Consider the following 20,640-nt stretch of genomic DNA (forward strand, 5'->3'; position numbering starts at 1 on the left):
ATAGGGACAAGAGCAAACCACGTGTTGAAGTAGAACGCCAGCCATCAAACCAAGGAAGCTTTTTTGCAAGCTTGCGTGCTTTGCCATGTGAAATACTGAGGTAAGCTTCACTTATCAGCAGAGCTTTGTAAAAGTGACCAGCATTGTTCAGCAAAGAGTTAAACGGGTCCTGCTACACTTTTCCACATAATCATCGATTGATCTCACTATGCATGTTGTTGCTGCAAGAAATTTTCGTATCTGTCAAGCATAACTGGAGTTAAAGGTATTTGCTATAAGCTCCGAGTGCTTTCTCTCTTTTGTCCCGATAAGCACACTAGAAGTGACACAGGGAGGAATGGCAAGCGGGAAGCTACGTACGTCAGCGGGTGCTGTTGCCTTGTGCATTTCAAACAAGCCCAACACTGGCACGTGGCGGCACCCTACAGTAGCTGCGGTATGTCCGCAGCACGACAGCTGAAGTCTGGGCCGAGCTGCATGAGAAGCTGGTGCACACTGGCTTTCTCCTTTGTCAGGTTTACTCAGTGAATAGTGGCCAAATCCAGATAGCACATTTTGAAGTGGTTTTGATTGCCTAAATAAAAGCGATATCTGCCAAGGTGTGTAACTTGTGAGGCGCATTGGAAAGAGCAAGTGTGCGCTGGCAAACATACTGTTGATTTTGGAATTGGTGATGTACAGAGGGAGGTGCTGTAGTAGCAGGCTCAGTACGAGACAAACGACAGACTCAGGCACGTAGTGTTTGAAATAGCACAGATGTAGCATTTTAGAAGAACTTCTTGCTGGGCGAGTTGGTGCATGTTCGTGGTGGGAATCGTTGCGCATTCAATCGGACGAACACAGGAAGGAAGGACAGAGTAAACGGAAAGAGTGCAATTTCCGTAGCATGCCCTGTGCCACCTCACATGGACGTAGCTGAAAACAGATGACATTTGGCCAAGACCGGAAGTGCACAAAAATGATACTTTTTCAGTGTTTTTACTAGATAGCAAATGCATACTTTACTTGTTGAACTTAAAGTGAACAGTAGAACTATACCTAGGGATATTTGCAATCACGAAATCGGCCAGTGACCGTGTTCATCCCGGTGGCTTCGTGGTCGGTCCCTTTGACTGTGTAGTTTGTGGAGAGGAGAGCGAGTGATTTGCAGCTGTCTTTGAAATGAAATTGTAAATTCCCTACTACGTGCAGTGCTATATTTGGCTCACATGTTCAGAGGAGCCTTGGCTACTGATTAGCAGCATTCTCTATGTTCATAAAGTGTTGCAGGGCCCCTTTAAATGCTGATATTTGGTATAGGATTCTATGGTAAGGCTATGTACTATATACATGCATATAACTAACGCTATGCATAACTAACACTGAAATAAAAGTCAAAACAGGTTCGTTCATAAATCAGTGATTACATTGCATGTGTAGATTTGAACCTGATATGTTATTATAAAAGAAGCAGCTTTTCTGTGGAAAATTTACGCTTGAACACTTTAACCCTTTGTGGTCCAAAACTTTTACCCAGTTTCTGGTCGTTCTGGTCCAAAAATATTTCGCCAGGTCTGATCACCGTGAAACATAACTGCCAACTCTTCCTAATTTTCCGTAAAATGTACGAATTTCGACCTCGCTTACGATTTTACGAATGTTAGCTGAAATTTTACGGAAACCGTATCATTTCCGATAAAAAAAATTAAAAGTCCATTAAAACAGCGTGGCCTTCGTGATCAGCTACTGCGCATTGCCGTAGCTAGTTGCGGAGGCTCCGAAAACGGCGCTGTGTTATCATCATCAGCAGCAGCTGCTTCAACATTTAGCGACTTCTGTCGTCTTCTCGGGGGGTGGCTACGAATCCATACCGCCTTGGCGCGTACGCAAAGCGCAAACATGTGGCAGTGGGCTTTGTTCGCGGGTCGGCGGTGAGGACTACATTGTTCGTGTCGCTTTACGTATGACCGGCTGCCGCGTCCGACGCAGTAGGGCTGCTGTGTTTAAAGGGACCGACAACTGGCCAGAACGGGTGATTAGATCCTGGTGGAAATGAAAAGGCCGTGAATTATAGTGACAGATTCCAGAATACTTTTCGCGATCTGAGTAGGATTTATATTTTTAAATCGCGTTTAAAAGTAACAAAAACCGGTATGTCGCGCAGCCTAGCGTGAGCGCCATGAACCAGACGTATGCAGTCTTAAGCATTTTGTTGTACGTAGTTTGTTGTACACGCACCAGAACGAGGGCTGAAAATTTGAATATGTATGTTATTGGCAATTCCCGTTTGTTTCTAAGGTAAAAGAAGTAAAGCATGAGATGCGGCGCTGCTTTCGTGGCTTCCAGTGAAACAGGCTGCAGCGCATGCGCGCGGCGTCCGGCGGCGTTTCCCGCGTAGCTCGACTCTCGTCTGCTCTCGTCGTATCGGACTTTTGAAGAGTAGCTTGTGAGTTTGCGCTGCTGCTCGCAAAATGCCATCGACTTACTGTTCTGTGGAGGATTGCTACCACTTCATGAACAGCACTGCTGGTGTATCCTACCACTTGTTTCGTTTTCGAAGGCTTAGCTTGGCTTGGCTTGACTAAAATGTGATAAAGCGACCTGCGTACGGCCAAAGTACTTCTGTAAGAAGCCCCAGAAAAACGCTATAACTATTGTAAAATAATTTAATAGGCTAGAAAGCAGTAGTCGCGGCACCGCAGGCTTTGCAAACGTAACATTGCCTTTTCATACTTAGGGCATAACTTGTCACCACTGCTGGCGTATAATCGCTATCACGCTCACCTCTCACTGTTTGCAGCATGTGATATTAAGACTGCATAATCGCTGCAGATCGAAAAACCCTGATTACAAATGTTTTACGCCGTTCTCCGCGTTACCACTCCGTAATTAGAAGCTTTGACCGGTAAGCTTCCCATTGTACTCAAGAAAACGGGTACCACAAAAGTTGGTTGTCGAATCCTTTAAGCCCAGGTGCGACGTGTAGTGGGCACGTTTGCGAGCTGTTCGAGGTGTTGACGGATCGCTCAGGTTCCACAGAATTTTATTGGTTATGCTGGGCATTCTCTTCATTCCCCACAGTAATGCGGAATGCGAGAGAATATTCAGCACTGTCAACAAAACTCGAACAGAGTTTCGCTCATCTTGTCTGTGAAGAAACTCTCGAGAGCCTGCTGATGGTGAAAGGGCACCAGAGTGGAACAACTTGCTTTGAGCAAAGCTACACGGAGAACTTTCTGAAGCGGGCAAAGTCCGCAACAGCAAAGTCACTGCAAAAATAAATTGTTGCCCAATTGAGTTGTTGCTGATTACTCTCTGACCGATTTTACTTATGGTTTCAAAAACATGATTAAGCTTGTCGCCAAAGGCAAAACCCTCCGAACTTGAAAACAAAAAAAAGTCACAGTTTCACCGCAAGGGCGACGCAATGAATGCGATAGCAACAAATTGTAGTGTTACACGAAGTGAGGCTGGCAGCTAACTGTTTTGTATCCGATATCGCGTAACTACAAAACGCTGTTGTAAGAGAATACGGCCGCTCCAGGGAGCGATGCTGTCCGCATAGTCACTTCGCGTTGAGAGCGCAGCACGTAGAAGGGTTTACGAGCCACCCGCTGTGATAGCTTTCGAGATAGCGCGCGCCAGAGATCGCGACTGCGCCCTTAGATTCAAAGTTCAAAGTTGCTCCTAGCGCGACACCCCCCACCCCCCCGTGTCTTTTAAGGCTCATTAAAGAAGGGCGGCGCGTTTCCTGTCTGCTTCCACGGCAGGCCTCCCGAGCGGGGTGATGTTATCGCATGCACCCTCCGATCGACGGAAATGGGCCGGCTCGTTTGAACTCTGCTTCGGCTGCGTTCGTCGCCCCCGCTCGCGCGCTTTTACCCCGCGGTAGAACATACAATGCGCGGGGGGATCTTATCAATTTGGACTTCATACCAGAAGGACATGACGGCGACGCCAAAAACCCGTCGAGACTGTCCATATAATTGCTATCGCAATAAAAAGTGGCCCCCCCTTCCCCCCGCCGCATGAAAATTTTACTAATTTCTATGTCGCCAGGTTGGCAGGTATGCCGTGAAAGAAAAACAGTTGTGCAAGGAAAACTCATCAGATGTTTATTTTTGCAGTTGATATTGTGCCCGAGTCTCAGTGACATTTTGGCAGCATGTGGTGCCTGACTGTGGACTACTGTGGCCATGTTGTGTTGTCGGGAGGGCCCTACAACGGACCGCATAGGGTTAATCAGGGGGATGTGCATTTAGCCACTAGCATCTGGTGAAAGCTGCTTTAGTGTACCTTTTCGTATTATCGAGGGGGTACTTTTATGGGTAGGTTCCGTAAAAATGAATCATTGCTAGTAGCTTAAGTTATTTCCGCTTTTTAGGGAATATGAAATTAAGCTTCCTAATTTTATTTTCAGCTACATTGCAGTGCACACATTTGGTCGAAGGATGATGTATCCTGGAACAGTCCAACTTCTCCAGGCTGCAGTTGGTATGCGTTTTCTTATCCTACTTGATACTTTAGGAGTTGTTGGCAGCCTCGTTTCATAAGACAACAGTTTGCGTGCTTTCCACTCACGAAGGACTCAACAAATGGTAGAAGACAGTTAAAATGTACATAACTCACTGCTACGCGTGAAAGTAAGTTTTCATACATTTTCTGTCAGAGCCTCTGAGGTCACAGAGTTGAGGGTGTTGTACATAGACTGTCAGTCAGATGCCATAGCTAGGCACGTGATCTGGCCACGTAGAGTCACCGAGTTCTGCTCCACAGCCATTGAACCCGAAACTCTGTGCTTGCGGTAACCACTCCACGGTTGATGCATCCGGCCTCTGCGTGCTCGGGGACCAACCCCTGAGTGTGCCCGTCTGCACACAGCGGCGAGGCTAGGCACCCTCGTGCCTGGTTCCTGGCGCGGTCTTCTCGCAGAGGAACAAGTGCGATTGCTCTCTCTAGCTGAGGCGACAGGACTAACGGCTGCGGTTTTACCCATGGACCCGACACCCAGCGAAGGAGAGCACTGCCCTGGAATGCAGGCTTGCGCATGGCCCACGTCACGGGTCACGCTCTGTCGAGCCACGCTGCACACAAAATCACCATCCTCTTCACCACCGCATGGCGTATACGCAACTCTCCACCGCACAGCGCACATATTCTAAAGGCACAATTCAACACCGCACGGCACACTGTTTTGTTTTTGTGTATTTTTGTTCTGCGCACACAACATATTATCACAGTGTACACCTTGCACATTACTATTCATGCGAAAACAATGGGAGTTCCATTTTTAAGACATTAATGATGCCAATTGTTACTTTCATAAGGAGAAGCATGCCAACAAAATGTGAATAAAAAAGTCTAGAACTTATACAGCCTGATGCTAACCACTCCATGTCTGCTCCCCTTTGTGTGTGTTTTGTTGTGTGACATTTTTTTTCTTTGTATAGTGCACCAAGTTGTCTCGTTTGCCTTAAATCGATGCTTTTCTCACTGTAATACATATTTCTATCTCAGTGTGCTTTGCGCTCTTCATTTTATGATTTTTTCCCCTTTTTTGACACTGCATAAAATGTTACCAGGGTGTATTTGATCTGGTATACTTGTAATGTTTATCTTACTTTCTTGTTAGCTTTTATCACAGATTTAAAAGCTCTTTCTGAGCTACAACAGTGTAACATTTAGTCACTTCACAAAAACGATACTTGGTGTTCATGTGCAACTACTGGAAATTTGCGGGCATTGTAGAATAGAGAATCAATTTATGCAGCCATGCATTGGTCATGCCAGTGGAAGTGAGAAATTTGCTGATAAACAATGGTAAACTTCTTCATAAATTCATTGAATAATTTACTTCCATCATTAACTATGTGTGTAGTGGCTGTGTTGTAATAATCAGATAAAAATAAAGGTTGCTCAAGATGGGTTAATATTAATAGGGAATTCTGCAACAAGAACCTATATACAGTAAAAGCTTCTCAATTCGGATTTTACGTGACCGGAAGAAATGTCCGAATCAACCAAATGCCGAATTATCGGAAGTATCAAGAAGACAATAAATGTGTGTCTACTATTACATCAATGCATTTTCATTTACTTGATGAATACACAAATTCAATATTATTTTGCATAAGACCAGTGTAAAAACCAAAATTTGTCATTCACGACTTCGTTCACAATGTGGCCGCAGCTTAAGGTCCCTGCGTCTAAGCCGAAACTTGCTGTGAACCCATCCCTTATTATGTACTGCCACCACCAACACCACTACATACACGTGGCAATAATTTTTTTGCTGGATCGCAACTCCGGCGCTGGTTTTTTTCAACTGATCGTTCGTTCATCACGATGTAGCAGACGAGTTCTATGCCAGCATGCAGACCCAAGGCTGAAGCTCTTCATCTTCAATAGCTTCCATCGTGTTTGAGTTCTGTGACACTACGCGTGCATTGCCCGGAGTCAAAACAAAGCTACTGAGTGCCACATTCGTTGGGACGAAACTGTGGTCATCAAAGACACTATCAGTCCATGCAGTTCTGAAAGCACGTGCATGGCCTATGTGCAGAGTCTAAACGAAACTGCTGAGCACCACATCTGCAGCTTAATGAACCTGGCTCTATAATGCAGAATCATGAATGGCGACTACACAGTTCTGAAGCCACGCGGCGAAAACGAAACTACTGCTTGCTGCAGCTTTGGCCCCCGTAGCTATGGAGACAATCGTGGATAGTGCCCCCGCAGTTCACGCATGCCAAGTAAAATCGAAAAAGAAACAAGTTTGCTGCAGCTGCTGAAGCCTTGGTCGCCAACAATGAGATTGTGGCAGGATTGTGGATGGTGACCATGCCTTTCAGAAGGCCTTTGTGAACAACTGTAACGGTTGTTCACGAACGTTGTTTTAGCTCCTTTGCATTGCACATTTGTGGCGCTTCGTGCTTGGCGCGCTCAAAGGATCGTCCAAATTAACAGGGTTGCAGCCAAATATGACCAAATTAATGAGAGTTTGATGCCATTAAACAATACATATGCTTGCTGGGACCACAGGACACTTCCGAATTATCCGATTTTCCAAATTAATGGGGGTCGAATTAAGGAGTTTTCACTCTATATGTACAGTACCCACGGATTGAAACAGGACAATTTAGGGCTAAGTAATGTACATACTTTCGTTTCCACAGTCTTCAGTTGGGGTCATATTGGCGTAATTTCGAATGCATAAATCAGAGCTAACATTATCTTTAGAGACCAGATTCATCGCAACATGACGTGGTTATCTCGAGCAATTGTGCATACCAGTCGTTATATTTAAAAAATTTGATGTCGCGTTTGAATCCGTGAGTACTGTACATGGATCCCTCAGCATGCAAGAAATGTTTCTCAACTAACTGTAATGTTAAGTGGAACACCAATGTATTCACCGCACAGACACTAATACTTTATGATTGGTATTAAAATTCTGAGCTTACATAAATTGTGCACAGGCTTTAAAAAGTGGCTGCCTGGTATTCATCGTTGCAAATATGGCGCGTGATCTAAAGTCAGTCACTGATTATCGGTAAATGTATTGTTTCTGTTAGAATGAGTAACACGTCACACAAATAAATCCTTTATACTCCTTATTCATTAAGAATATTTGGCAGTCCTATTGAACATTTGGCACTTTCTCTATGTTCTTCTGTGCGACTGAATAAATGCGCGATTTTAATTTATGTACTCTGTTTATTTTAGCACCTATGCTCGTTCAAGGTAGAGCGAGGCTGATTGAAGAGGTGAGAGTTGATGCTGCCCATGAGCTTTGAACATTCCTTACGGCATGCAGCTTCCCTTGGTGTCCATTTACTTGATACTGCTACCCTTGCCTCTGTTTCAGCATAATGCCCTGCGTCACAAGTTGCTCACCCGAGATGGGAATGAGATCGATTCTGTGTTTGTGGACAGAAGAAATTCAACTGTCTATGCAAACGGAAACATTCTGGTAAGGTTCAATTCCGTAGTTATTAGCTGCGCTTACATGAATGCTACAGTGTTGCATTGCATCGGATTTCTTGTGCATTGCACTCTCGTAACCTTTTTGAGGCTTTTTGAAGGTTAGAGTGCAGGCAGGCCTTTTTGAAGGTTAGAATGCTTTCAAAGGTGGCAGTTCTGAAGGTTTCCATTCCAAGGAACACAATCCATTTTGTTCTCTAGGATTGCCACGGTTCCTCCGCATTTTGTGCAGACAGTTACTAGTAATCGTAGTTTCTAAAAGCTCCACATGAATCAAAGCGTAGCCATTGTCACTACAGGTAACATATTGTCCTTGCGGTGGCGCAGAATGAGGACAATGCCTACTTGCTGAAGTGCTTGCACGAGTTCTCCCAGTCTCCTTTCAGTTAATAGCCGAAGCGTGTCAATTTCCAATTATACTGCGCTTTCTAAACAGTTTTTTTTATTTGTCAACACGAGAATATCTTTTGCCGCTGCAACAAAATCAACAAAGGCCCAATTATAAACTCAAAATAAATGCGCAGAACTGCGTCTCCATGCGCGTCTCACGCACATAAGGCAAGTGGACTCGGTAAATACCATGCGTGTTAAAAAAAAACTGCACCATGTGCCTTTTAAAAGCCGGAATACTTTTTTAAAAACCTGCTAATCTCAGGGAGACTACCAGTTTCACGATGTGAGAAAAGGGGGCTTGGCTGCTCGCCAGTTGGTCTCAAAAAACTGGTCCTTTTGGCTCAATCAAAATGTGAAAAAAATGTGTGGGGCACTGGATATAAGGCCTTATCATTCCACACAAACAAAAAAAACAAATTTCGATTTAAAAAAAAATTTACCCTAACTTGTGTCCTTGAGAAATACAAGGTTTAAGGTAATCCAGGTTTCTGTTATGGCATAGGTCTCTCATTAGGGCATGCCTCATAGTCGGAATGTTTTTGCTTGGAATGGATGAATAGTAAATTTGAGGTTCAAAGGGAATAGTGACTTGGTCGAATAATTTCAGTCAGATAGTTTGAATAGTACATATAGCATAATATAAAAAAAAAAAGATGAGCATTTTTATCATGGTTAAGAATTGGAACTAAGCTTGTGCGAAGTCACTTTTTTTAGTTCGAAGCAAAATGCAAACTTATAACTGTATCAAGATTCGTGTAATAGTAGGGTGAAAGTTTTACACGATAAAATACATTACGTTTTGAAATTTTCTAAACCTAGTGCATATAAGCCCGTATAACATGCTTTTAAACTTAAAAAAAAAAAAAATTAAATGAGGCGCAGGTAAAATATACATTTCACCTTAAAGTGTGGCTTCACAGCAGTGAAACCACCTTTTCAGGGGGCTCACATGCAGTAAGATATACATCTATTTGTTATTTTTGAATAATTTAAAATTAGAACATCTTAAATTAGTGTCAAAGTGAACGCAAATACTATAATATTAATTTGAATATTCAAAGCTATCGAATATTCGTCCATGCCTAGTTTTCGCACATTATTTGTTCCAGCGTTATGGCTGCATTCATGCAAAACAGTAACATATGTTGATGACGGTGAAGGCATTGCAGGTTCTCTTGCCTCCATTTCATAGTTTTTATAAGTATTTAGCTGCTCGACAGCATTTGGTTGCCTGACAGCCCTACTGCTTTTGGTTACAGGTTGTGTGCTGTGAGGGCAATGCAGGCTTTTACGAGTATGGCATTGCAACAACCCCCATTGAGGCTGGGTACTCCGTGCTGGGCTGGAACCATCCTGGCTTTGCTGGGAGCACTGTAAGCAATTGATTCTAGCATGGTTGATTGTCACAGGTGGTCTTTCTTTGTGAAAAGTCGTGTTCTTTTTTAATGCAACATTGACACATAAGCACAAGCATTTGGATGCGTGTAAAATTCTTTCCTGATGAGAAAAATGTTACGCTTTTGTTTTTGAAAGCTTGCATAGTAATTCTCTAATAAGTATGTCATGGTTGCAAAACAGGCTATCCATCGAAAGAATGCTAAAAGAAGCATACCTTCCAAAAATAAATATTTGAAGTCTCATGTCAAGGCATAATCTGTAAAAATGATAAAAAACAGTTTGACAGTTACGTGCTTTCTACTACATTACACTGTTACACTAATAAAAAAAGAACAAACCATATTCAAATGCAGTCGAATGTGGATATATCGAACGTGAAGACAATCGCTAAATAGGTAGAGGGACACTAAAGAGCAAAATGATTTTTCTCACATTAGTAAAGTAGTGTTCCACGATACCAAAAACACCACGCTTGCTGCGAGAAGACGCTTAATAAACGAGAAAACGCGCAAAAAGAAAATACAGATGGAGACGCCATCTTGGTATCTCCACACCATTTGCCGTGACATCGCATATTTTTGACGGCGCCTGCTTGGGTCTATGTAGTTCCTAATCGGTTAAATCTAAGTACATTGTCCTCTGAGGGGGCCAGAGACTTGACATAAGGAGTTTGTGGAAATTTCGTCGAGCCAGTGGCGCCAAAATACGTTAAATGCTCTTTGAAATATTTTACGTCACGAATTACAAAGTTTGGCATGAAATTTAAAAATGAAACTTTGAGCTTGGTTTTCTCCTCTAATAATAAACCTATGGGGGTGAAATAAACTACACAAGAGTTCTCCGAGCACACTTTATCAATCTAAACCAATTCATTGTTTCTCTTTAGTGTCCCTTTAAATAGTATACCATTAAAGGCACGCTGAACACATAAAAGCTACTCGCTTGTGTTTCATTCGCGGCTTCTTGGGAAACACGTGTGCTAGATATGGAAGCCATTCCCTTTCTTGAAGCAGCATAGCCATCCAATATCGGATTGTTATTGGTTTGGTCAGTAGTAGAATGCTTCACCGCATTCCACAGCTGTGTTGCAGTGAAGCTTATGAACGCAAGCTTGTCATACGAATCGCGAATACCCTTGTTTGGTGAACTTTCCATATTTTAACAAGCCACCTGCTCACCTTTCCTCTATGGCCTGCACTACCCTTTAGCAGTGCCCTGTTTGGCATAGAACATCTCTGCCAGATATTGTAGATACTGTAATCAAGGCCTAAATATTGTAAACATTCCTATAGCCTTTGAGACAGCACAAGAAATCACTTGCTCATCAGCAGGTAGAAAATGAAAGTTGCCGTAGTGCACCTGACAATGTTCTAGGCTAGTTTTGTGGTTCTGTGTTGTCTAAATTCAATCTCCTATGATTTGACATTGTCCTCAGACTTTCTGCTGGTAGGATAAACACGCCTGAGAATAACCTTAAGCAGTTACATCGTAATCGGCTTCATATACAATCACTGGCGTAAGAAAATTGACGCTGGTGATTTTTTTCACGTTCACTCTAGGGTCTGTTTTGTTTACTTTTTTTTTCCCAGGCATCCACTTGACATTAGCTGTTGATGTTTGTAAATGGCACAACACATTGAAGTCTATTCCTGGTCATTGATTTACCGAAATGTGTAAATAGTGCATCCATAAAGTAAGGAATGTTTCAACTCTTTGATGCTTGTATGTGTATTTTCCACATGCGCAAGGGTGGAAACACTGCACCGATTGCACCAAACTGTGCCACCTTTCTCCATTAGATGAGTGTAGGAAGAAATGGCTGAATTTGTCTATGTGCACACTTTCACATAGCCTTAGATAAGTGCTGTTGTTCAACATCCACATCTTGTTAATCAAATTTAATTTTATTAGTCTACAGTAGAAAGCACCTAAAGAAAGGGTTTGCTTAGCACCATTGGAAAAATGAGCAGAAATAAATGTTTTACCCTTAATTTATTATGTTGCAGTAAACTCTAACTCAAGTGTCTATGAGGGACGAAAAAGTTGTAAGCTTTACAGCATATCCTCATTTGCTTAATTTGAGCACTAAAACAACAGCAATTCATGGCAAAGATAAGTAGTTTCAAAATTTGTTTGCTGCATTCAAACCCAGTTATATCAAACTCTGAAAGGGATTGTGAAAAAGTTCGATTTATCAATAATTTGAGAATAGAAATACATAAAATGCCTATCTGAAGCTTATCTGAAAACTCCGCACATCTGAGACAGCCTCTTGGGATTGATAAAAGCAGGAACTTACCAATTTGCTTCTCGAAAGCTGCATCGAAGGTATGAATGCCTGCTAGTTATTTTTCATCTGTGCTTTCCTGTGGAACACTTGTATCACACCAAGATGCCTTCTGCGTTCCTTAAGCAGTGTGGCAGCCCTCTTGCCAATAAGGAAGGGCCACAGGTAGCCTGATTCACTGCATGGTGGCCAGTGCTCAGCACTGTTAGTGTTCTTTACCGCATTATGTGGCTGTGTTGCGGGGAAACTTATTAGAGAAAATTCATCATTATTGATTGCAAAGAAAATTCCCACTGCATAAGCCATCCTTCTTTTTTGTGAGACACACTCCTTGCGCGTTTTTCCCTCATCGATCACACAGCCTTTCAGACCCAGTGCTCTATTTGACAGCATGTGCCAAGCAAATGTCATTTCTTTGGCGTAAGTACTCCCAGGGATGCAAGAAGTGATTGTAGGCCAATTGGGAGAAGTGAACTTGCAGGGGTGCAGCATTTGTTGTACAATTGAACGGGGAGATGCATTGGAGGTTGATATACTCATGGTACGGTACTAGGCTTTTCCAGAGGATTTTCAAGAGGATGTTATGACTGCTAAGTATATACGATCATTCAGTATATCTGCATTCAATATCTCTCAATTCAACTGCACTTGGTGCCACTGCTGCTTGAAAATGAGTATGCCCAACTCTTTTCAGGGAGTGCCTTTTCCAGACCAGGAAAAGAATGCTGTGGATGTTGTGATGCAGTTTGCCATACACCGGCTGGGCTTTGCCCCTGAGAACATCATTGTATATGCATGGTCAATAGGAGCTTACTGTGCCACCTGGGCAGCCATGAACTATCCTGACATCAAGGGGCTGGTCAGTGGTCTTTTCACTGTTCTTTCTTCAAAAATATTTACTACGAATTTGCGTGCTGTACAGCAGACTGGGATATTGACAAGAGTTTACTGGTTACTATTCAAGACGAACTAATTATCTATTTTGCAGTGTAGTGCCACTTGGGTGCTGAGCATAATTGGGAAGAGTATAAAAATGATGTTACATCCTGCAATCACAAATGTTACACTTGCCCAGTGTTTACCAAGTTTCATATTCACTAGGCTGCGAACTTTATACAAGTTCGCTGATGAAGGTGAAGAGTGTGATTTAAGGGAGCCCTGCAACACTTTTTCAGCACGGTTGGAAAACGCTGCCAATCAATAGTCTAGGCTCCTTAGAACATGTGAGCCAAACATGATAGCGCAGCACATGGCCTAGAATTTACAATTAATTCTCAGTCAGCTAGAAATCACTCGCTCTTCGCTCGACAAATGATGCCATAAACCTAAATGACTGCACCATAAACACAAAGTCCGCAACAATTGGCCGATTTAAGCATCGTGAGCTGCTTAGGTACCACAGACTGCCTGCACACTCGCTCGCTATCACACTGAAAGTAACCTGTACACTTGAAGGCAAAAAAAGTGCTCTAGGTCATGGCACGCGCTGGCGAATGGACATAAGCTTTTTGCCCCCTAGTCAGTCCCCCCTCCCTGCGTAGCTTTCAGTGCACTTGCTGGTAAGAAAGGAAAGTGCTTAAAGCTTGCGACAAATTCCTGTAACTCCGCTCATATTTGGCGAATTTAAAAAATTTTGCTGCAGTCGATTCATGAGGCAATAAACTGCGTTAATGAAGCCATTCAATGATTACTTGAAAAAGTGTTGCAGGGCCCCTTTAAGTTGTCTTCACAAGGATCAGTGTTACGTTGCCAGAATAATTTGCATTTGCTACTAAAAAACAAAGGCAGAAGCAGGCTTTGTGTAGCTTGTCCAGGAATGGGTAGTAAATGTGTATCATGAGCTTATAAAATTGCTGAGCAAAATGTTAAGCTTTTCTTCTCCTCAGCTACCCTATGAAAGGTGAATGCAAAAAAGAAAAAGTGCAATTTAAAATGGGCTTGCTACTCCTTTAAAATAGATGTGCACACACGTAGACATAGCCAACAGATTTTATCATAGACACTTAAGTGCTTGAATTTGTTTCCATTTTTATTGTTCTTCCACTAAGCATTATCCTGTCTACCTTGACATAGCAGTAAAATCTGACTTCGTATAATGGCTTTGTTTGACTTTCAGTGGTATTTGCAGTCTTATGAAGGCTGGATGCAGAATAGCGCATGGTGTGCCACACTTGATGGTGGTTCGGTGTAATCTAGAGGTCCTTCTCCACTGCTGTGTCATCCTTCATAGCCTGTATATTACTTTAGGGCATGAAAAGTAGATCGCAGCAAAATTTTAGATCAGCTGAATTGGTTACAAATAAGTACAAATGAGTGGGGAATGGATCGGAAGCTTGCTTTTTTGCTAGACACAACCTAATGAAGCCAAGGAAAGCATAGGGGCCATTATTTGTAGTTTTTAACAGTAGTTTAGTAATTATACATAAATGGAAAGGAAATAAAGTGGGCAAAAAAGAACTTTCCATAGACAGGGAAATGACCAGTGTCGTAGCTCAAGTGCAATTCTGTCAACTTATAATATGGCTGCATGCCTTTTTAATCTTATCATCATTGCAATAGGTACTTGGTGTGTGGGACTAGTCCAGGATGTAAGAAACAAGCACACTCTGTATGCCTTTCAGGCAAGTGGGTAGAGCCTTCAGGGGGTTCCTTTGGAAAACAAATGCCATGTGGGTGTCCCGGTCAGGCCAGGACTTGTAAATCAAAGAAGCCATACATAAAAACTTATGTAATCTCTTTTTTTTTTGTTCCTAATTAAGATGAGCGGGACTCAATTGCACATTGCTATACTGCTGTTTTTTGCAAACAGATACTGGATGCTACCTTTGACGATGTTCTTCCCCTGGCTGCATCCAAGATGCCTCCTAGCTGGGGTGAGCTGACACTTCTTGTCATTCTTGCCGAGTCCTTTGCACAGGCTCCTCTATAGAGTTTTTGTTTAGTGTTTTAGCCTCTGGGGACCATTGTGAAGTGAAATAGAGCACTGCTCCCCAGACAAGTTTTGAGTTGGTATGAAAACTGCTTGTAGGAACTGGAAACCAATGACACCACCTGCCCTTTATTTTATTAATGAATAATACACTCTTGAGGCTCATTGTGGTTATTCTGAAGGCAGAGGGAAATACCGTATTTACTCGATTCTACCGCGCCCTCGATTGTAACGCGCACCCGTTTTCCGCGACAAAAAAAAAAAGTAATACATCGATTGTAACGTGCACCCGTTTTTCGTAAGAGAAAAGAACAAAAAAAGTCCGTAGGAGTCGAAGTTTGCACATTCAGAAGAACAAGTATTTGGGTTTTAAAGAACTGAAGTTTCAAAAAAAGTAAAACACAAAGTCAAAAAGCGGGCCTTGCCGCTAAAACTGTCACCACTACGGCGGCGATACGAGTCGCGTAATGGATCAGTCCACGTCGCTGTCGGACAACTCCTTGTCGCTGTCAACACTCTTCGATTTCGCGAAACCGGCCCTGCTTTGGTCCACTGAAACCTTTTCGTGAAGCTTTGCTGTAAAAAAAATCTGCTTCTGTTTGCGCCAGTCTCGCACGCACGTTTCGAGAACTCCGAACTATATCCGAACGACCGCGATGCGGCCCGATTTCCGTCCGTCTCTCTGCACATGTAATAACTATTCTTTTAAATGCGGCATCGTGGTACACTCGTCGAGTATTTGGAGTCGGCACTTCCATGCCGTCGATGCGAACAATCTCCTCGGCACACGTACGAACTGGCAGAAATGGCCAAGGCGCGTAGGAGGCGGCCATTTTGAAATGTCGATGGCAATACGATAGCCGAGTTTCTTTTTTTTTTTTTTCGGTACTCGATTCTAACGCGCATGCGATTTTTGGACTCGTTTTTCCGGAAAAAAGGTGCGCGTTAGATTCGAGTAAATACGGTACACCAATAAAATTATGGCAGCTTCGTACTAGTGGTGCCAAGCCTGAGGGGAGAGCGGAGCTGGGGGGTGGCCTTCCTTGTTTCTCTTTGTTTTCCTTTCTTTCTTCGTTTCTCTTTCTCTCTGTTTCTTGTATCTTTTTCGTATTGGTTTCTTTCTAGCTTTCTTTCTCTCTCTCTATCTATTCCTTTCTCTTTCTTGAGCTCAGTGAGCTGAGCTCAGTGAGTACCTGGTGCACACTGATTTTGTCCTGCATCAGCTTCATTGGCGGATAGTTGCGAAATCCATATGGTGTGTATTTAAATGAATTCAATTAGCTAACACAAAGTGTTGCCTGGCAAGACATCTTGCTCGTGAGGTGCGTAAAAAGGTGAAGCACGCAATAGCAAGTGTACCAGTGGCTTTAGAAACAACATTGTGCATAGATGACTATTGTCCCAGTGCCCTTTGTGCAAGACAAGTGATCAACTCTGGCATCTAGTGTTTGAAATAGCATGGGTGTAGTACTCCACTTGTTACCTCGCATGAACGTAGGAGAAAACAAAACAAAAGTAGAAAGCAGTTGATCGAGACTGGAAGTTAGTCTTTTTTGGTGTTTGGGAAGAAAGAAACGTATATTTTTATTTATATAAATCGAAGCAAAAACAAATTTGACCGAGCATATTTTTGCATAGTTTGCTGAGAGGAGAACGAATGAGTTTCGGCTGTTTTTGAAACGAAATTGCAAGTTCCCTGCTGTGTGCAGTGCAGTAATACTACTTGACTTGCATGTTCACAGGAGCCTTGACTGCAGATCAGCAGCATTTTCTATGTTAAAGAAGTAGAGCTGTGCGAATAGCAAAATTTTGGGTGCGAAGCGAATTTCAATATTGAAGTGTGTGAAAATCGAATAGAATATTTTTCGAATACTTCGAAGCGAAATTGCAGAAAAAAAAGTTAGAGAGGATTCCTAAGCATATTCTTATGAGATAGCAACATGAAAGTGTTTCTTTTCGCTAGATTGATGAAGCACTGGCGAGGTGGTGTTTCATAGTTGTCTTATCAAGAATGAGGCAATGTAGAGGCTGAATTCTATTTATGTACATGATTTGGTGCAACCAAAGTGTTGCCGACAACACGTGATAGGCAAAGATGCCATTTCCTGAGCCTCTCCTCCTCTTTCAACTTCTGTGGAAGCCCAACTGATGTGGCGTGGCGGACAAGGGTGTGCTCCCTTCAAGTCCGGAGTTCCAAATCTGCCTCGTAGACGTCGATATATAAGAACATCTGAAATTTTGGATGCTAAAAAGCTTCGGCGTCCGATTTTTCGGACTTTCTGCCCAAATTTCAGGCCCAAAACAACATTAATTGAGCCCCCAACTCTGTCACATCTTTCATCTCCATGTTGGAACCAGCGTTTTCTTGAGTTAATAGATTTGCGACCGTAGCGGAGCTTGAAAGGCAGCTTTGCCGCAATATGGGGTTGTGATGAGGTGAAGCATATTGAAAATCTAGTGACCACTTCTGATCGGACGTTGACTGTGTCTTGGCAAAGTTCGACCGTAACAGAGCTTCAAAGGCAGCTTTGCCGCAATACCGGGGTGTGATGAGGTGAAGCATATTGAAAATCTAGGGACGACTTCTAATCATACGTTGACTGTGTCTTGGCAAACTTCGACTAATGGAGCTTGAAAGGCAGCTTTGCCGCAATACGAAAGTGTAATGAGGTGAAGCATATCGAAAATCCGAAGGGGGTCACTTTCAATCGGACGTTGACTGTATTTCTTTTTGGGAAGTTGGAATAGTAAAATTCCAGTGCGAATCGAATAGCAAGCACTATTCAAAAAATATTCGAAATTTCGAATATTCGCACACCCCTATAAAAAATTGTTGCAGAGCACCCTTACAGTAACAGTATTGAAGCATTCATAGAATATAATATCCTATAATTTTTTCAAGAGAGAATCTGGGGATTCTGATATTTGAATTAGTACACTAAAATTTTGTGTATGTGAGCGTATATTCTATTTTTGTTTGTTTACAGAGCCTGTCGTAAGGCGAACAATCAGAGGGTACCTGAACTTGAACAATCTCGAGCAACTCAACAGGTATTTCAAGAAATATCACATTATCATTAGTGCCCTTTTGGAAAGGGTAATGCCATTGCATCTTAAATATGCTTTTGTTTTAAACTTCCCTTAGATACGGAGGCCCTGTTCTTATGTACAGACGAACACGTGACGAAATCATTTCAACACAGTAAGTGTATTGCTTATCGTAACAGGCAGGGCGTTTGTCAGAAATATTGAACTAATATGCTCCGTCTGCAGGGAGTCTGCACAAATTGTGAGCAACCGTGGAAATGACCTGCTGATTGGTTTTCTGAAACATCGGTAAATATTGGAGTATTACTCACCACCAAACTTTCATGTAAACTTTTGTAGAATACCTTTTTTTCTGAAAGGTTTACATGTGGACAGAGAGTGCTAACCAAGAGCCCCTTATTCTTTGCAGATTCCCAAAGCTTGTGACAGAAGAGACTCTTTGGGCACTTCGAGACTGGCTTTCAGGAGACAGGGGTCACCAAAGTAAGACCTTTTGCAATTAACAGGTCTTCTTAATTGCAGGTCATGAAAGGGAGTACTGCTGACAAATTTTTGGCTCAGTGAGAGATCTTGTACCACAGGTGGCAATAAGATTTTCAGTCTCCTCGTAATGCGCTGAGTACCGTTTGGAAAACCTACTGGAACACACCAGCCAAGGATAACAGTGCAAACTACAAACTGATTTATCGTCAGGGAAACTTTACCCATGTAACTACATGGCCTACAATCAAGACAAAACAGTAGATGCGCCATATGATCAGCCACTGCCAAGTGCATGGCTCCTTGTTTACGTTACAACCTTGCTAGCTTATCTCGGGTCCCATGAGCAATACTAAAAACGTGCCTGAGCATAAAGGTATTCTTTTCCTCCATGGTCCTAAGAGCCTCCAAGATTTCTTTAAATGCTCTAGATTTCTGTGATGGCACTCAGCAGCAGCTTGCATCATTTAAACTGACCTATTCACACTGTTTCTTACGTCTTCGTCTTTAGCGCTGCTTTAATAATGCTTCTTTTTTTTTTAATTCTGAGGTGCTGCAAACACTGTGGACGTATTTGTCGCAACATGTGTGCTGCATCTGTTTTTATAAAATTATCGCTTTTGTCTGAAGCTTTTTGCCATCCCATTCACTCCATTATAATGAGGGTTGACTGTTTTAATATGTCCCTTGCTGTGCTCTCTGTCAGCATGTTCTTTACACATTTCTGCTGGACAGCTGGGGTACGTAACTGGCTGTTCGTTAAACGTATAAGCACCCTGCAATGGTGTTATCTGAATCAACAGCAGTGCCAAAACCCACAGCCCAGCGAGCAGAAGCAGCAAAATTGAGCCAGAGCCCTGACTACGTGATACTTGCGTCTCCCCCTTTCAGACTGTACATGCTTGACATGGCCATCATTGCATATCCAGCGTGGAGCACACACCTCATCTTTTTTCCTTAAAGGGGTCATGAACCACCTTTCCAAGTAATGATCTAATGACCTCAGTATCGGAGTTTACTGCCTCCCCGAATCGATTGCCGCAAAAATTTCTCGAATCCGTCAAGAATGAGCGGAGTTACGGGGGTTTGGCGCATGCTCCCAGCGCTTTCTCTCTTTTCTCGCGCTGACGAGCGCACTGGAAGCTAGACAGGGAGGGATGGCACGGGGGAACAAAGTTACGTCAGCGCGCGTCATGAAACGCGATCGCTCTCCCGCTATGATTTGCGTGCGCGAGTGCGGCTACCATGTACTGAGGAGTGCGGTGCCGGCAAGTGGCGGCACCCCGCGGCAAGAAGCGCATCTGATCCTAACGCCGCTCTCGATTTACGTCAGCTATCGGCCAATAAACATGCTATGTCTCTTGCGACGTAAACAGGCAGATCCGCGTCGTCAACGTGCAGACGCCCCACCCACCGACGAGAGTGAGAACCGGTCTCTGTTTGAAAAGAGGGCGCCTGAGGAAACGGCAACTTCGCGCTCCGCTTGTGGCCTTTACGCGGCGCGCACGACTGTAATATTTGGCAGAGCAGTTCATAGCCGTGTCAGCTTTCCGCAGGATGTGTTTTTTCAACAAGCCCAAGGGGTGCTTCATGACCCCTTTAATTTTTTTAGTAGTGGGACATGCGTTCATCAAAACGGCCAGGTCCGGACTAGAAGGGGCCCACGTGTACGCCATCTTATGTGTTCTGGGAGCATCTCATTTTCATCATATTCCTAGCGGCTAATCTCAATAATACTGAGCCGTAAAATGAGAGCTACACAGCGTCCTCCGGTCAGTACAGGGTGCCTATAGCTCAACCTGAAGATGAAGTTGTTAGAAATGGTTGCCAGTTTTTAGAGTGGACTTCTGGTTATTCACATTATGACATTCACCTCATAACTCCTCGGTAGGTGTCCTAGGCATTGTGCAGTTTTGGGGAGTAAATTTCTTAATCTCCTAAAGAGCATGGTGCCTTGTCTTTATAGTGGTTCTTTGGAACGAAGGTGGTGTGGATGAAGATGCCTGCATGGAGAAGCTGGCGGCCTACATCAGGGACCATGGCCCATCGTTCCCTATGCTCATTGGTGAGCTTCTTTTCCCTCTTCCTTGTCTTTTTTTTTTCTTAGAACACAGTGCTCTTGTTTTATTAGGGGTATGACAAT

At 43.1% G+C, this 20,640-nt stretch overlaps 1 protein-coding gene across 3 annotated transcripts in view; it reads left to right on the plus strand.

Moving 5' to 3' along the window:
• Positions 1–20,640, plus strand: part of LOC119396345 (phosphatidylserine lipase ABHD16A) — a 63,100-nt gene that overhangs the window by 26,016 nt on the left and 16,444 nt on the right. For all 3 annotated transcript variants that reach the window (XM_037663551.2, XM_037663566.2, XM_049415958.1), the window contains exons 7-18: positions 5–100; positions 4,400–4,473; positions 7,705–7,745; positions 7,847–7,951; positions 9,615–9,728; positions 12,735–12,899; positions 14,850–14,913; positions 17,957–18,020; positions 18,115–18,171; positions 18,243–18,305; positions 18,427–18,500; positions 20,464–20,562. In XM_037663551.2, the coding sequence (XP_037519479.1) occupies positions 5–100; positions 4,400–4,473; positions 7,705–7,745; positions 7,847–7,951; positions 9,615–9,728; positions 12,735–12,899; positions 14,850–14,913; positions 17,957–18,020; positions 18,115–18,171; positions 18,243–18,305; positions 18,427–18,500; positions 20,464–20,562 (1,016 nt within the window). The remainder of the gene's footprint in view (positions 1–4; positions 101–4,399; positions 4,474–7,704; positions 7,746–7,846; positions 7,952–9,614; positions 9,729–12,734; positions 12,900–14,849; positions 14,914–17,956; positions 18,021–18,114; positions 18,172–18,242; positions 18,306–18,426; positions 18,501–20,463; positions 20,563–20,640) is intronic.

Source organism: Rhipicephalus sanguineus, chromosome 1 (assembly GCF_013339695.2).
Source record: "Rhipicephalus sanguineus isolate Rsan-2018 chromosome 1, BIME_Rsan_1.4, whole genome shotgun sequence".
Taxonomy (NCBI): domain Eukaryota; kingdom Metazoa; phylum Arthropoda; class Arachnida; order Ixodida; family Ixodidae; genus Rhipicephalus; species Rhipicephalus sanguineus.